Source organism: Musa acuminata, chromosome BXJ2-6, assembly GCF_036884655.1.
Source record: "Musa acuminata AAA Group cultivar baxijiao chromosome BXJ2-6, Cavendish_Baxijiao_AAA, whole genome shotgun sequence".
Lineage (NCBI taxonomy): Eukaryota > Viridiplantae > Streptophyta > Magnoliopsida > Zingiberales > Musaceae > Musa > Musa acuminata.
In genome coordinates this window covers 43,186,914-43,201,663 of record NC_088343.1, presented here as the reverse complement: position 1 = coordinate 43,201,663, position 14,750 = coordinate 43,186,914, and the positions used below count along the sequence as shown (strand labels likewise).

Sequence of the window (14,750 nt, the reverse complement as noted above, 5' to 3'; positions counted from 1 at the left end):
TATATACCTAAAATTCTAATAATATCTTTTTTTACTTAATGCTTGAAATAATCTTGATTTGACAATCAATCATCTATCCTTTGTCAATATATAGATTAATGGATCCAAGAGACTATATATTATATATAACTTTTTTTGAATTTTTCTCAAGAAAGTACTTCCATTTCTAGAAATACCTAATAACATTTTTTTTCTCTATTACTTGGAATACCCAACCACCTATAAATGATGGTAAAGGATCCATCATTCTAATTCAAAATATTTGCGACATCAAATATGATTTCTATGGAGAAACTCCATGCAACCAGTCCAATCTAAATAAGAAAAGACAAACAATTGATAAGCATAATTTCTACTTAACCAATGTTTGTCCAACCAATAGAACGGCTATACCAAGACAATGTACCAAATCTCACAAGAAATCCTCACGAGTAAACAACAAAGTAGTACACTAAGATCTACGCATGGAATGGAGAAAGCAGGCTACCGGTAGACAATTTCCATAATATGATTGTTTCTTATTCGTTAATACAGACTAGGAAGGCCAGATGCATTAGAGATGAAATGATCAGCCGCATAATTATGACTCCATATCTTCAAATTATTAAGGTTTTACTAGCATTGACACCTGAATACTCACTTCCACTTCCTGAACTTGCCATGCTTCCCATGTTTATGCTTGCCATATTTGCCGTGCTTGAACTTCCCATGGTGCTTGAACTTGCCATGGTGACCAGGCATATGGCCATGGTAGCCACCGTGCCCAGCATGATGATGACCATGAGCCAGGTGGTGTGCTCCATACCCAGCGGCAGCCACCGCTGCACCACCGGCTATCAGTGTGCCCATATGAGAACCATGGCCTGCAAGTAGGTGATGGAAATTAAGCACACCGACATCAAAACTTTTCTCAAGTAGACAAGTCTGCAGTATGCATAACTTGCTCTGAAAAACTGTGGCTTAGAGAATTAGAAACCCTGCTTGTGAGAATAATTTGTTATTGTTATGTCTATGAGAAATGCTTCTGATCAACTTGCTAAGAATTCAAAAAAGAACAAAAAAAACTTGGTAGGAATTCAGTGACGAACATATATCTTAGTAGAATGGACTAATTTAGCACCTGCAATAGAAATTCATAGCTTGATGTGGGGCAGCAGCACATAGACAGCTATCTTGATGTGCTTGTGAGAATGATTCATGCAGTCTTCATAGAAAAATTTAAGCATTCTAAAAATCAGCAGAACTCTATGTTGCAAATAATGAACTGAAAAGTTTTTTTTAACGAAATCATTCTTTTTTTCTATTCTTTGGGAAATAATATGAACCAACTTGTTAAAAGCAACTTGCATGAACTGGTTTAGCATTTGGAGTAACAATTCATACCTTGATGTGGTGGAGCAGATGAACCAGGATAACCTGCAGGTGGGTATGCAGTAGGGGGATACCCCTGAGGAGGGTATCCACCAGTAGGGGGATACCCCTGAGGAGGGTATCCACCAGGTGCAGGGGGGTATGCAGCAGGGGGATACCCCTGAGGAGGATACCCATATTGAGGAGGGAATCCACCAGGTGCAGGGGGGTAAGGCTGTGGTTGGTATGCCTCAGGCGGTGGAGGATACCCTGCTGGCGGATATCCAGGGTAACCATGTCCATGTAATCCTTTGTCGCCGCTGCCTTCCCCATCATGCTTATCCTTCCCTCCTCCCATTTTCCTCACTGCAAGTGGCTGGCACAATGGAAAAACAAGGAGGGAAAGTAACAAAAAACGAAAAAGAAGAAAAAAAAGAAATAGTAGCAGTAGGTCACTGGAATTGCACTTGCATTCATGATATATAATAAAATTTTATGAGGATCAATCCAACAACACTCATCTAAAGCTGGTGGCCAGTTTGTAGCCCATGCAACCCCAAAATGACTAATCACAGCTCTCAATTTTCAGATTGCATTTTAAGCCTAAGGAAGAATCTAAATTAAGATGCATATAGGAAGCTTAACTATACGGTGCATAGATTTCTTCTGGCCTCAGATAAGCCAATGGGCACATGGAAAAAAGAAAGCAAATAAAAAAAAACTCCCCCTTTTTTCCTATTTCTTGTTTTTCTTATGAAGGTTTAAACCTCATACATGATTTCTGTTTCTTGATCTTTTGCAACGGCAACTAATCCCACAAGTACTTTAAAGAGCATTGAGAACAAATAAAAGATTTGAGCATCATTTAGAACTTTTTCAACAATAAAATTATACATTTGCCTTAATTTTTGAAACAGTAAAAAAATCAACTCAAATATCCCTCGTAGAATTCATTTGTTGGAGCAAAAACATTGACGATTATCGATCTTGATTGCTATCAAAAATAAAAAAATGAACTAAATGCACGAGGCTCCCATCAATGAAGAGAATCAATATACGAAGCTACGGTATAGAGGTGCTATGTTTGAGACTCGGACATTCTGTCTCCCACGTCCCGTATCAGACCAGCCCACACTCCGATGCCACAAAACTCTATCAGAAACCAAGATCCCAACAATCTAAGAATCCGTCATTCATGGATCCAAGAACATCAGTAGACCTACTCTGTTATCTAAGATCCAAGGTCTCTTACATAGCAGAACCGTGTCTGGTTTCCATCCTCCCCACTGGCCAATATCCAAGATTTTCTCGACATACCGGAACCGGATCTTGTCAAACCATCCGTGCCAAGATTTGCCCCCAGTAATCCCGGACTAATTCATATAGGACATTGTACGAAAATTAAACCCCAACAGATCGAGGACAAACCTAACGGCGATCCCGATCAAGAAAACAATTGATCTGCAGATGAAGTTCTAAAGAATAGAAACCTAACGGCAGCAGCGTCGTCAATGATTCCGATCAAGAAATGGGGAAGAGGCTTACCAGGACTACGGAGAGGAGAATCGCAGATCCGCAAAGCTCGGAAGACGCACACGCACACACGTTCTCTCTCTCTCTCTCTCTCTCTCTCTCTCTCTATACATATATATACGTGTGCGTCTTCTTTGTTCGCTTCCTACTACCAGGAGACTCCACTCGAAGGGCCCACGCAATGTTGGGGAACCCACTACCATTTCGGGAACGTTTGATCGCGGGTCCACTCTTGGTGGGGCCCTCTGGGGTCACGCCCAACCATGTGAAGATTTAGGTGGTGGGTTTCTCGTTTAACACCCACTTGGGTATTAATAATATAAATTATATATATATATATATATATATATATATATATATATATCAAGAAAGCTGCATCCGTTTTAATTTTATATCTTTTCAACACTCCACCCATTTTAATTTTGGATTTGTAGAAACTTCATAAAGTAAATAAAATTAGATACTTAGAAACAAGAAATTTGATAGAAATCTGTTAACGTTGCTTGGTAATATTATGATTAAATGCTATTTATTTTTTTATTTAGCTCCGGAAATTAAAACCTTTCTCCTGCCACGTTCCAAACACGTGATCAAGGTGGTCCGGATTTGGGTTGATTCCCCTACGCGTGAGAAACAAATCCATAAGCGCCAAGCTTCGCATCATCTGCCACTTCAGCGATCCGTGCTTATCAAATCAAACCAACATGAGCCGTCCATCTATCCATCATCAACGGCTGCAACTACCTCCAAGTCCCCACCTCGGATTTGCAACCTCGTCATTGTCACCATAAATATTCATCAAACCCGACGACCCTCCTTCGTCGCTCCGAGCGCAGACGATCTCATAACCTGAGGCATGTAGACGATGTTTCCTCTTCCCGTCGATGGCTAGTTTCCTAAATTTCTTTCGTGATCTTTGTGATTTGATCTAATGGCGCTTCCGATTGATGCAGAAGCTTGTAGGTTTTGCTCTGTCCGAAGGCGATGTCGGGGCGAGGGAAGGGCGGCAAGGGTTTGGGCAAGGGCGGGGCGAAGCGCCACCGCAAGGTGCTCCGCGACAACATCCAGGGCATCACCAAACCGGCGATCCGGCGCCTGGCGAGGAGGGGCGGCGTGAAGCGCATCAGCGGCCTTATCTACGAGGAGACCCGCGGCGTCCTCAAGATCTTCCTCGAGAATGTGATCCGAGACGCTGTTACCTACACCGAGCACGCCCGTCGGAAGACCGTCACCGCCATGGACGTCGTCTACGCCCTGAAGAGGCAGGGAAGGACTCTCTATGGTTTTGGTGGTTAGGGCTTTGTGTTTGTTAAAAGTCTTGCTGTCAAGAAACTAAAAACGACGGCGGATTGGATTAGTCGCTAATCTAATGGTTTCTTTAGTCTAATGCCGTCTGGTTGTCGTCGAAGCTTCGTGTATAAGAAGAGTTCTGTAGCCATTTCTCACGATTACGCAATCAATATTACAGTCTTTCTGGGAATTTGATTTGGTTTTCTCGAGAACGATGGAATGGAGTGGTAATTAAATCATGCCAACCAAATTACAATTAGAGAGAGCTTTAATAGCAAAAAGAAGATTTTTTAAAGGATTTGAAGTATAATTGTAGAGTAAATCCTGACCGTTAATCACCGGCAGCAGCGGAGGAGGAAGCCGGTGGTTTCTCGGGCCACACGCTGATTCTCTCCTTGTCGAATTTGATGAAAAGGGCGCCCGCCGCGGCGACGGTGTAGATCTGGATGAAGATGACGGCCGGCGCGTGGTAGCGGAGCAGCCCCTTGCCGGAGCCCAGCTCGACCAGCAGCAGCGCAGCCAGCCCGAGCCCGGCCAGCCGCCCGTTTAGCCGCTCGCTGTAGGGGGTGAAGCCCACCTCCACCGGCACGCCCCCTACAGCCATCGGCTCCCGCAGCGGAACCGGCGGGAGCAGCATGCTGCCCTTCTTCTTGCCGGATGAACCGGCGCCAGCGCCGGGGGTCTTCCGGGCCTTACGCTGCTCGGCCTTCTTCCCGGTGCCGCTGCGGTACTTGAGCCGGATCTGGTTGAGCCGCTTCTCGAAGGAGGGGTCAGCGGCGGTCGGGGACTCCGCGGAAGCGTCCGACTCGGCGGGCTTGTCGTCGCCGGCAGCGGCGCGAGGGGGGAGCAACATGGGCGGCTTCCATGTGAAGAAGGTGGGCGGCGGGCTGACGGTGGAGGGGAATGGGTTGGAGATTTGGAGTGCTTTGCCGGCCATGACTTGCTGTCACACGTCTCTGTGTGGTCTCGCGCCCTCTTCTTTTCCTCTCTTGCGCTCCGCAGAGAGCTGTGGATAATGCCGTTTCTTTCTATTTTGCATTTTACACTATTTTTAGAAAATAAAAAAGAATTAATTAATTAAAAGTGAAACTAAAAAAATATTATTTATCGACGAATTCCGGAAAAACTCTTAAGTACTATTTTTTCTCGGGAGATGTCGTCATTTTTATATTTTTGTGTTTTCTTATTATATTTTTCAAATTATACTGATAAATCAGTATAACGATTCTCACTTTTATTGGGGATCAGTATACTATGAATCAATCTAATTTTTCAGTTACAATATTTTTGAATGATTTTATAATATTTTTAATATTATAAATTTATTAAAAATATTAGAATTGATATCTTATTTTTTAAATCAACAGTTTAAAATCATTTAATTTTAAAAAATAATTTAATTCTATTAAAGCAAGATACTTTGAATTGAATCTATTTTGAACCTACCTAATTGAATCGATTAGAAACTAATTAAATAATTTAATTGATTTTTAATTTTAAATAATTCTAAAAAAGTATATTTCCAATGAATATTCAATCAACTAGATCAATTTAATTGAATCCAACTAGAATTTTGATCCAATCGAAGCTCATAAATATCATTCTAAAATTCTAAATAATTGAACCCATGTGCAAGTGTTTTTTTTATTTTTGTATTGAAAGATGTCATAGAGGAATAACAATTTCACATGTAGTATTTTTTTTTTTTCTTAACGATCAGGATATGTAGTGATGCATATAAATCAATAAAGAAATTTGTATAAATTAACAAAGAGATTATTAATAAAAAATAGAATTCATATTTGAAATGAGAGAGTGAGACTAAAGAGACAAAGGAAAAGAAAAACTAAGGAAGAACAGTAAACTTACCGAGCTTAGGGTTTTTCAAGTCATTTGTTGAGTCGGTATGCGTTAAATTAAAATCGATTCGGTTCGATCTGAATTGATTAATCGAAACGGAGAAGAGTTTCATCTCAAACTGAAAGTTTAAAACTAAGTTATTAAAATGAATCATATTTTAAAATTTTTTAAAAGTTTTAAGGAATTGTGAGTAAGTACAATAAAAAAAGGATAATATTGAGATCATAAATAATAAAATAATATTTTATTTTTTTTAAAAGAGATTGTCAATAGTAAAGAAAGGGACACGACATCTTTGGGGAAAATCGAAAAAGAGAGATTTTTTCTTAAAGTCACCTATTATTGCTATATAAATTATTATTATTATTATTATATAAAGATTCTTTATACTTTTTCAAAACAAATCGAGCAATTATAGGGCCTAAGACGATCTAGTTAGGTCAATTATAGGGCCTAAGACCATCTCACTTTATGGCTCACTAGGATAAACGCTACACACATGGATCTCTCTCTTCCCCGACAACAGCGAAGAGGGTTTGCAAGACTCAAAAACTGTTCGTTGGGCTATTCAGGAGACCGATTCCTGGGGCATCTGCAGTGCGACGCTTGAGAGCGACGCCGCCATATTGATTTCAGATGGGACGCCAATCAACTATGCATAATTACTTATGGATGTCATTGAGTGGTTGAAGCCGGTGAGAGGTTGGTCGGAACGCCATTTGCATGGATCGGTGAACCACCGCCAACAAAGAACGTCTACACTCACGTCTCGGACTCTGAACTCGAGCCATGGAATGTGGACTCTGCGGTAGAGCATTCATGGCATGGAGTCGAAACCATCGGCGACTGGTACGAATGTTCCGAGGAGAAGAGACGATGGCGATAGAGCATACTCCACATTTAATATATGGATTTGGTGGTTTCTTGTCGCAGAACCCGCTAGCGTTAGGTGACGGTGCGTGCCTCATCGACGTTGCCCAACAAGGGGTCAATCGATTACCCAATGACGAGGGTTTCTTGGAGCCGAGGAAGACGTTGAGGACGGATGAACGCCGCCTTTGACTCCGCCGTGAGTCCATTAATTCACGGCTTGCCTGTGGTACATGTATCGATATCGACATGCGAGGGAGATACGTGCAGGTATGGCAGCTCACCACACATTCTTCGTGATCCAACAAACTTGAAATCTCTCTTCTCATCAAACCGAATGAATCGAATTAGCAAACAAGCAGTGTTTTATTCAGATTTGCACTGAAACCACATCACATGAAGTAGTAGTTCATCTCTTAGATCGTAAGAAATATAAAGAAAAGCTTAACATGAAGGAAGAAAGAAACTTCACAACACGGTGACGACATCTGTCTCTACCTCCTCTTGTTCCTGCTCCCGAGCAGGAGGGCGATGTAGAAGAGGAACCTAAAGAGGAAGCCCCACGCCACTGTAACCCACAGGCACTCCCACTTGTCGAGCTGAGTGATGCTCTGTTGCTTCAAGATGTCTGTGCCGGTGGTGATGCAGGTGGTGCCGGTGATGTTCGCCCCCAGGGAATTGCTCATGGACTTGAGCACGTTCAGCTTCATCGCGTCCGGCAAGCCACCCAGCGGTGTGTTGTCGAACATCTGAACGCCTCGGGCGAAGCACTTGTGCGGGTCGTCGAACTCGTTCTGCATCACGGCCTCGTAGGGGTACTTGACCAGCGACATGTAGTGGAACCAGATCCAGTAGTCGTGAATGCGGTCTCTGGTGATGAAGAAGCCACTGAAGAGTAGGAAGTAGGCCAGTATGGCGACGACGACGGTGTAACCTAGCATGACGTGCGTCACCACGCCGGAGAGGAAGGTGACGAAGCCGCTGCCTGCCCAGAAGGAGGCCAGGACGATCAGCACGAAGAATAAGAACCCCTGCGTGCCCCCAGCGAGGCCGACGGCGAAGAAGGTGGTCAAGGCGAAGGCGATGGACAGGAGGATCAGCGGCGGGAAGCCGACGATGGCATGCGAGAGGACGTAGGAGGAGCGGCGGTAGGCATTGTACGCCGTCTCTCGCATGAAGATGTTGCGCTCCTGGAGGAAGACGGGTAGTGCGTCGGCGCACGTGTAGAACATGGTGGACATGGCTATGGCGAAGAAGCCGAGCCGCTCCTGCACGCCCTTGGGCGAGTTGTCGAGCCGCCAGAAGATGGTGGCCAGGATGAATCCGGTTACGAGCACTGCGCCGAGGCGGATGGCGAACAGCTCCGGCATCCGCTTGGTGTTGGTGAACGACCGCTTGGTGAGCACCGCCATCTCGATCCAGAACGGATTGGCGTGCTTCTGGACGGACGAGGCAGACGTCGTCCTGTCTGTCGCGCCGGAGACGAGCTTGCCGCGAGAGATGCTGGCGCTGATGGCGTCCTTGAGAGAAACAGACGACTCCTCGGCGGTAGTCAGGGCGAGTTGTGTGTTCTGGCGCGACTTGTTGAAGTCGACGAGGGGCTTCGCACCGTCCGGAGTGCCCTCAGACTCGCGGATGAGGTCGAGCGCGAACTCTGTCGGGTTTTCGTTGTCGGGGATCGGGTGGCCGAAGTCGGCGAAGAACCGGGGGATGCCGTCAGGCGGACCGCTGTACACCGTCTGTCCGCGGGAGAGGAAAAGAAGGCGATCGAGAAGACACAGGATCCGGTAGCTCGGCTGGTGCACCGACATGATCACTATGCTTCCGCTGTGAGCAATCCTCTGTAACACCTTGACGACCATGAAAGCGCTGGTGGAATCGAGGCCGGACGTGGGCTCGTCGAGGAAGAGGATGATGGGGTCGTGGATGATGTCGATTCCGATCGACACACGGCGACGCTCTCCGCCGGAGACGCCGCGGTGGATCTCATCGCCGATGATGGTCTTGGCGGCGGACCGGAGGCCGAGCTGGTCGATCAGTGCTTGCACCCGGCTCTTCTTCTTCGAGGCGGACAGCGACCGCGGCAGCCGGAACTCCGCAGAGAACATCAAGGTTTCTTCCACGGTGAGCATGGGGTACAGGAGGTCGTCCTGCATGACATAGGCGGAGATCACCTTGAGGAGCCGCCCCTCGAGCTTCTCTCCGTTGAGGGTGATGGAACCCTGCAGGCTCTCCCGAACGATGCGGTTCGCGAGGGCGTCGATCAGGGTGGACTTGCCGGAGCCACTCGCCCCCAGCACCGCGAAGATCTCCCCTTCCCTCGCCTCGCCAGAGATGGAATTCAAAAGCGTCTTGGTCCCAGAGATCGCCTCCAGCGGCGGGAGTCCGGCGGCGGGGTCGACGGCGAGGCCGTTCGTGCGGAAGAGCGACATCTTCCGGTTCTTCTTCACGCTGTACGAGAGATCGGTGAAGGCGAGCACGAAAGGGACAGGGCGGGAGGCCAAGTGATCGCCGGCGCCACCTCCGGCGGCGAACTCATCGAGCTCGAGGACGTGGTGCTCCGGGGAGGCGTAGCCATCGTTCTCGGTGACGCCACCGCCGCTGTGTGCGTCGCCGACGCGCTTGAAGAGCTGCCCGAGAGTGATGGACTTGCCGCCGCCGCCGCCGCCTCCGGAGTCCTGGTTAGCGTTAGCTCGGGTGCTGTGGTGGCCGAGCAGGCCGTCACGGTCGATGTCCTCGGCCTCTGCCATCGGGGAGGATCGCCGGTCGAACAAGGATATCATGGTATCGCTTCGCTATCCCCTTTTATCCTACAATCAGAGCAGAGGAAGGAGAAGGTTAAACGGCGGGATAGCAGGGCAGTGTTTACGGTATCCACGGGGATATCGTGTACGTGACCCAAATCCAAAGAACAGTTGTGGAGAAGACTGCGTCGAGCGAGGGAGAGATGAGAGGAGAAGGCAGAGGAATAGCTTGTTGTGGTCATTCAACTCTCTCTCTCTCTCTCTCTCTCTCTCTCTCTTAATCACCCTATTTATACAGAGCAGTTTCTTGTGGCACCAAAAATTGGACTTTTGGAGATGGGAATAAGTAGGTGTGGGTGTTTAGCGACACTCGACCATCTACACGACCAAGAATGGAAGTATATATATATATATATATATATATATATATATGTATATATATATATCATACCCAACAGGAGAGAGGCTGAGGCTGCACTTGGGATTATATCATCGCAGGTGGTTGGAAGTTGGGACTAAGTTATCATTGAATGGATTTTCCACCGGGATAGGAGATGGCAGCGGTTAGGGTTTAGATGAGCCAAAAGAGTACGTTTAACAAAGAAGAAGATGATATCAGTCATCTATTATTATACGTCTAACTTGTGAAAGAATAATCTTATCATTGATATCATTATATGATAACATGTAAATTTGTCGAATGATTATATTTGATATGGTAAGTATTTTTCACCCAATATTAATTAAATAGTAATATCAAATTAGATTTGATATTAATTTTTTTAATATTAAATATTTACTAGAGATTTAAGTCATTTATTAAATTAATCTAGTGTTCCATCGGAAAAATCAATTAACCCAACATGATCAGTGGGTAGAGTGACACTAACCATGGTCAGGTTTTGTATCATTCCGATTTAATGTCTGAGTTAGCACAAGAATTTAAACCTTGACCTGTCTTCTCAATTGTGATGAAGAGGAGACACAGTACACATCTCTGAATTCTTGGAGTGTCCTAATTAATAATGCTGAAGCACGTACTACACGAATCTAATGGCTCGTTGAATGAATGAATGAGACCCGCCTAAGTCCACAATATTATGCAGGCCAGGCTTGGGTTGGAACAACCCATCTTTGTTTGATGGGTGCCGTATAACATCTTGATATTTATTTATTTATGAGTACATTCCCCATTTTTTTTTTTTTTCTTGATTAATATTTTTTTATTTATTTGAATGTGTCAATTAATTTAGTTGGTAAAATTTTTGACAATATACTATAAGGTAATCTCTTCACCTCATCGATCGTCACTTCTATCTCTCTCACTTCTATCTCTCATTACGACTCTCGTAGAAGAGTGTATTGACGAGATGAGAATGACAACAAGTGCAAAAGCACACGGACAAGAACAATAACAAAGGTAAGACATGACGCGATGATAAAACGAAGACAATAAACAATAAAAATGATGGAGAGATAGAAGAGAAGACTAGGGTAATAAGTGATGAAGGCTAACGGTTTTATCTTTTTGAAAACTAGTTAGAAATAAGGAACACTTTTGCGGAAAATAAATGGATTGGAAGGTGCTAAAGGGAATTTTTTTTTAAAACATGGATCAGAAGAATTTACCCTTTATTAATCCTGGTTTTACCTAAATAAACCTAAATTAGAAAGTAAACTAATCAAACGTGGGATGAGGAACAGTTAGAATGGACGTTGAGCACGCCACCAGGTCAACGGTCATGTACGCGGTGTCTCATGTGGCACCAACCACCATGCGCTGTCTCACATGCGATAAACCTCACTTCTCATCGTCGAGTCAACCCTTTATGTAACGTTGACTCTCATTTTAGGGTGCTTTCAAAGTCAACGGGTGGGAAACATGCCACACAACATTCTACACAACCCTCCCTCGTTGAGTTTGAAGCATGGCGATGACTTCGTATTAGAACTCAAATCTAACAGCCGTTTCAGCCATCTTCACCAGACCGGATTCACTGTGCTGCTGGATTCCAAGTCAACGTCTTCGATCTCCCGTAATGAGCATTGTCAACGATTCCCTCCCCCCGCCCACCGCCTCTCTCTCCTTCTCTCCACTTGCCCTCCATCCCGTGTATGCATAAAGGCCAAGCTACGGTCAGCTCATTCTCTCGCTTCAGACCTCCATGGCTGCCCACCTCTTTCCTTTTCATCCGTGTCTCCTCTGCCTCTTCTTCTTCTTCATCCTCTTTCTTGGAGCTGATGCAACTTCAGGTAAGGCATCATCTTCTTGCCTTTGTATTAGGCACAGCTTTTCACCATTACTCTTCATGTTTCCTCACAGGCTTCATCAGCATCGACTGCGGTGCTTCAGATTCCTACACGGACGCCGACGGCATCCACTGGGAGAGCGACAGGGCATACATTTCCAATGGCGAGAGCCGAGCAGTGCAGAGCACCGAATCCATGGCCACGCCGCTGACAACGCTCCGTGTGTTCTCGTCGAGGAAGAAGAACTGTTACCCGATCCTTCTCCCCGATGCCCGACGCATCCTCGCCAGAGTCAGCTTCCACTACGGCAACTACGACAAGAAGGCGGCGCCGCCGACGTTCGAGCTCCAGTTCGACGGCAACAGCTGGGCCACGGTCGTCACCCGGACGGATGGCGCTGTCTACTTCGAAGCCGTGTACGATGTGCGCATGGGCAGGACCAGCATATGCGTCGCTCAGACCATCCCCAAGCAGCTGCCCTTCGTGTCGTCGATCGAAGTTAGGCGGCTGGAGAACTCCATGTACGACGGCGAACCCACCTTCGCTTTCTTCCTCCTCAGAAGGTGGTCGTTCGGAGCGACTGACATCGTCAGGTAACTCTTCTTCCATCGTATCGTCTCCATCCTCTGAATCCCATCGATCTGAAACAAGAATGTTCTCTTCCTCGATCAAGGTACCCTGACGACAACTACGATCGAATCTGGGTTCCTGCCGCAGATTCTGCAGGAGTAACCTCGCTATCCAGCGACACAACCATCATGGACACCTCAAATTCGACCGAGCATCCTCCAAAAGCTGTGTTGCTCAACGCTTTCACGACGACAGATCCATCCGCCGACTTGAGTTTGACGTTCGCTGATCTTGTTCCAGCAGCCACCATTCCGGTCTACATCAACCTCTACTTTGCTGAAATGACTTCGCTGAGTTCTTCTGATGTGAGATCGTTCCGGATTGACATGGATGGAAAGACATCAGATCCGATCGTTCCGCCTTACCAAAAGGTGTTGGAGTTTTCGTTCGCCGATCGTGGCGTCACAGCTAGCAGTCAAATGGCGTTGCGAGCTACAGCCGACGCCACCCTTCCCCCCATCATCAGTGCCATGGAGATCTTCACCGGTAGCAGTCTCAGCAACGGAACAGCCGAATCCGACGGTGAGTCTCCGCTTGCGCCAAACCTTAACGATAGCGTCTGATCTCTCTAATGCATGTCTGATGGTTGTGACAGCGAAGGCGTTGACAATTTTACAGCTACAGTTTAAGGCTCTCAGTGACTGGAATGGCGATCCTTGCCTCCCGGCAAACTACAGCTGGGATTGGGTTGGATGCAGTTCTGATCCAGTTCCACGAATCATTGCACTGTAACACTCTCTTTGTCCTGATGTGTTCTCTCTGTAATCTGCGATACTATCCATGTCACTGTGCCATGAAACTTCCTCTCGTGACGATGATCAGGTATCTTGCTGGGTATGGGCTTGCTGGAGATCTTCCAGACTTCAGTGACTTGAGCTCTCTGCAGACCATGTAAGCTAACTTAGTTGATGCTCACTCTCAGTAACTTGACAACTAATCTAAGCAGCCCCACTGCGACAATTCACAGAGATATGCACAACAACAGCATTACAGGAGAAATCCTTGACTTCCTGGGCAGGTTGCCCGACCTAATTCAGCTGTGAGCCTTGTTAATACTGAAGCAGAGCTTATCACTGTTTCAACTGGTTCCAACAAGCTGATCTCTTCTTGTTTCCACTTCTTTGAAGGAATCTGGCTGATAACAAGTTGAGCGGAGCGATCCCATCGTCTTTGACCTCAAACAACAGGATCAAGCTGGTGTAAGTGGTATATTGGCACCTTGTTAGAGCCAATAGTGAGAGGCTGCTGCTCTGTGAATTTGTCTATGGAATTCCATATATCTTTCGGATTCATGGTTAGCTGTTGGACATACAGGACTTCTGGAAATCCAGACTTGTGCTCTCCCGGCCAGACCTGTGACACATCCAAAGGTTCAAGCTCTGCTCGTGCCAAAAAAAAGAGTAGCAAATTAGGGCTCATACTTGGAGTTGCAGTTCCGGTGTTCTTCGTCGCCCTTGTAGCCACAGCAGTCACGTTCTTCCTTCGGAGCAGGAGAAGAGCTCCACCTGTTGCAGCAGACAATCCAGGTCCGTGGACAAGACTGTTATGGTTAAGTAGGCCAACTTAAACCTTGAACATGGCCTCAGTCTGATGCTATTAGCTTCACACAGGGCATGTTAATTCATACGGTAAGCCGGGAGAAACAGCTGAAGGTCAGGGACAGGGTGCCATAAAAGGTAATGGTGGAGCTCGACATGGAAGAATGGTTCAAACACCTGGTGTTCAATTCATAGGAGCAGATAAACCGAGAGTGGCACCTAGAAATGCACCTGTTGCTGCCCAGTTCCCAGCTGCAGCTGGTGAGTATCCTGCGGGGAGCGAGGAAGTCGTGGAGGAGCAGCCAATGATAGTGGAAGCAGCATACGAGGAGCAGAGATGGGGTGAAGAAATGGTGGATGTGGAGATGCACGATGAAGAACACTAGCAACACCTAGTAAGCAATGGAAACAGATGTTCCAATTTCTTATATGTTTTGCATCAGTGAGATGGAGAAATCAAAGATGAGCAAAATTCTTTCTAATGTTCTTATCAAGTCTATGATATTAGATAAACAAACATCAGGAAGAAACACAAGGTTTTGACCTTACACAACATATCTGTCATAAATGATCTAAAGATGCAAGTAAATTGACTATCTATCTCTATTATGAGAGCTGGGACCAAATGGACCAGATGATAGTATCAATAATGTAAGATCAATATACAAATCTCTACCCTGAATAA

The 14,750-nt window shown here is 45.9% G+C and overlaps 4 protein-coding genes across 7 annotated transcripts; 2 read left to right on the top strand and 2 right to left on the bottom strand.

Annotated features, from left to right (window-relative positions):
* Positions 1–315: 315 nt before the first annotated feature.
* Positions 316–5,186, bottom strand: LOC135615788 (glycine-rich protein A3-like). Of its 4 annotated transcripts, none has more exons than XM_065114751.1 (3): positions 4,503–5,186; positions 1,384–1,726; positions 316–863 (listed from the first exon to the last, which is right to left on the bottom strand). In XM_065114751.1, the coding sequence occupies exon 1, from the start codon at positions 5,108–5,110 to the stop codon at positions 4,505–4,507; it is 606 nt and encodes a 201-aa protein (XP_064970823.1). In that variant the 5' UTR covers positions 5,111–5,186; the 3' UTR covers positions 316–863; positions 1,384–1,726; positions 4,503–4,504. The 4 variants fall into 4 exon arrangements, with proteins under 4 accessions (XP_064970823.1, XP_064970825.1, XP_064970824.1 ...); XM_065114753.1 differs by lacking the exon at positions 4,503–5,186 and adding an exon at positions 2,896–3,168 and having other exon boundaries at positions 1,384–1,716; XM_065114752.1 differs by lacking the exon at positions 4,503–5,186 and adding an exon at positions 2,896–3,162.
* LOC103989747 (histone H4) lies at positions 3,637–4,363 on the top strand. The gene is made up of 2 exons (XM_009408692.3): positions 3,637–3,737; positions 3,837–4,363. The coding sequence occupies exon 2, from the start codon at positions 3,868–3,870 to the stop codon at positions 4,177–4,179; it is 312 nt and encodes a 103-aa protein (XP_009406967.1). The 5' UTR covers positions 3,637–3,737; positions 3,837–3,867; the 3' UTR covers positions 4,180–4,363.
* A 2,064-nt stretch (positions 5,187–7,250) lies between the features above and the next one.
* LOC135615787 (ABC transporter G family member 6-like) lies at positions 7,251–9,912 on the bottom strand. The gene has a single exon (XM_065114749.1). It carries the CDS (start codon positions 9,684–9,686, stop codon positions 7,398–7,400), a length of 2,289 nt encoding a protein of 762 aa, XP_064970821.1. The 5' UTR covers positions 9,687–9,912; the 3' UTR covers positions 7,251–7,397.
* A 1,809-nt stretch (positions 9,913–11,721) lies between these two features.
* Positions 11,722–14,630, top strand: LOC103989743 (uncharacterized protein At1g24485-like). Its single transcript, XM_065114748.1, has 9 exons — positions 11,722–11,900; positions 11,971–12,490; positions 12,571–13,049; positions 13,123–13,255; positions 13,350–13,418; positions 13,495–13,566; positions 13,655–13,726; positions 13,842–14,053; positions 14,138–14,630. The coding sequence occupies exons 1-9, from the start codon at positions 11,813–11,815 to the stop codon at positions 14,449–14,451; spliced, it is 1,959 nt and encodes a 652-aa protein (XP_064970820.1). The 5' UTR covers positions 11,722–11,812; the 3' UTR covers positions 14,452–14,630.
* The last annotated feature ends 120 nt before the right edge of the window (positions 14,631–14,750 follow it).

Excerpts from the sequence above, each read along its gene's own strand:
- LOC103989747 (XM_009408692.3), top strand. The coding sequence starts at position 3,868 with ATGTCGGGGCGAGGGAAGGGCGGCAAGGGTTTGGGCAAGGGCGGGGCG.
- LOC135615788 (XM_065114751.1), bottom strand. The coding sequence starts at position 5,110 with ATGGCCGGCAAAGCACTCCAAATCTCCAACCCATTCCCCTCCACCGTC.
- LOC135615787 (XM_065114749.1), bottom strand. The coding sequence starts at position 9,686 with ATGATATCCTTGTTCGACCGGCGATCCTCCCCGATGGCAGAGGCCGAG.
- LOC103989743 (XM_065114748.1), top strand. The coding sequence starts at position 11,813 with ATGGCTGCCCACCTCTTTCCTTTTCATCCGTGTCTCCTCTGCCTCTTC. Across the intron at positions 13,567-13,654 it reads TTGCCCGACCTAATTCAGCT|GAATCTGGCTGATAACAAGT; the intron begins GTGAGCCTTGTT and ends ACTTCTTTGAAG. Across the intron at positions 13,727-13,841 it reads AACAACAGGATCAAGCTGGT|GACTTCTGGAAATCCAGACT; the intron begins GTAAGTGGTATA and ends TTGGACATACAG.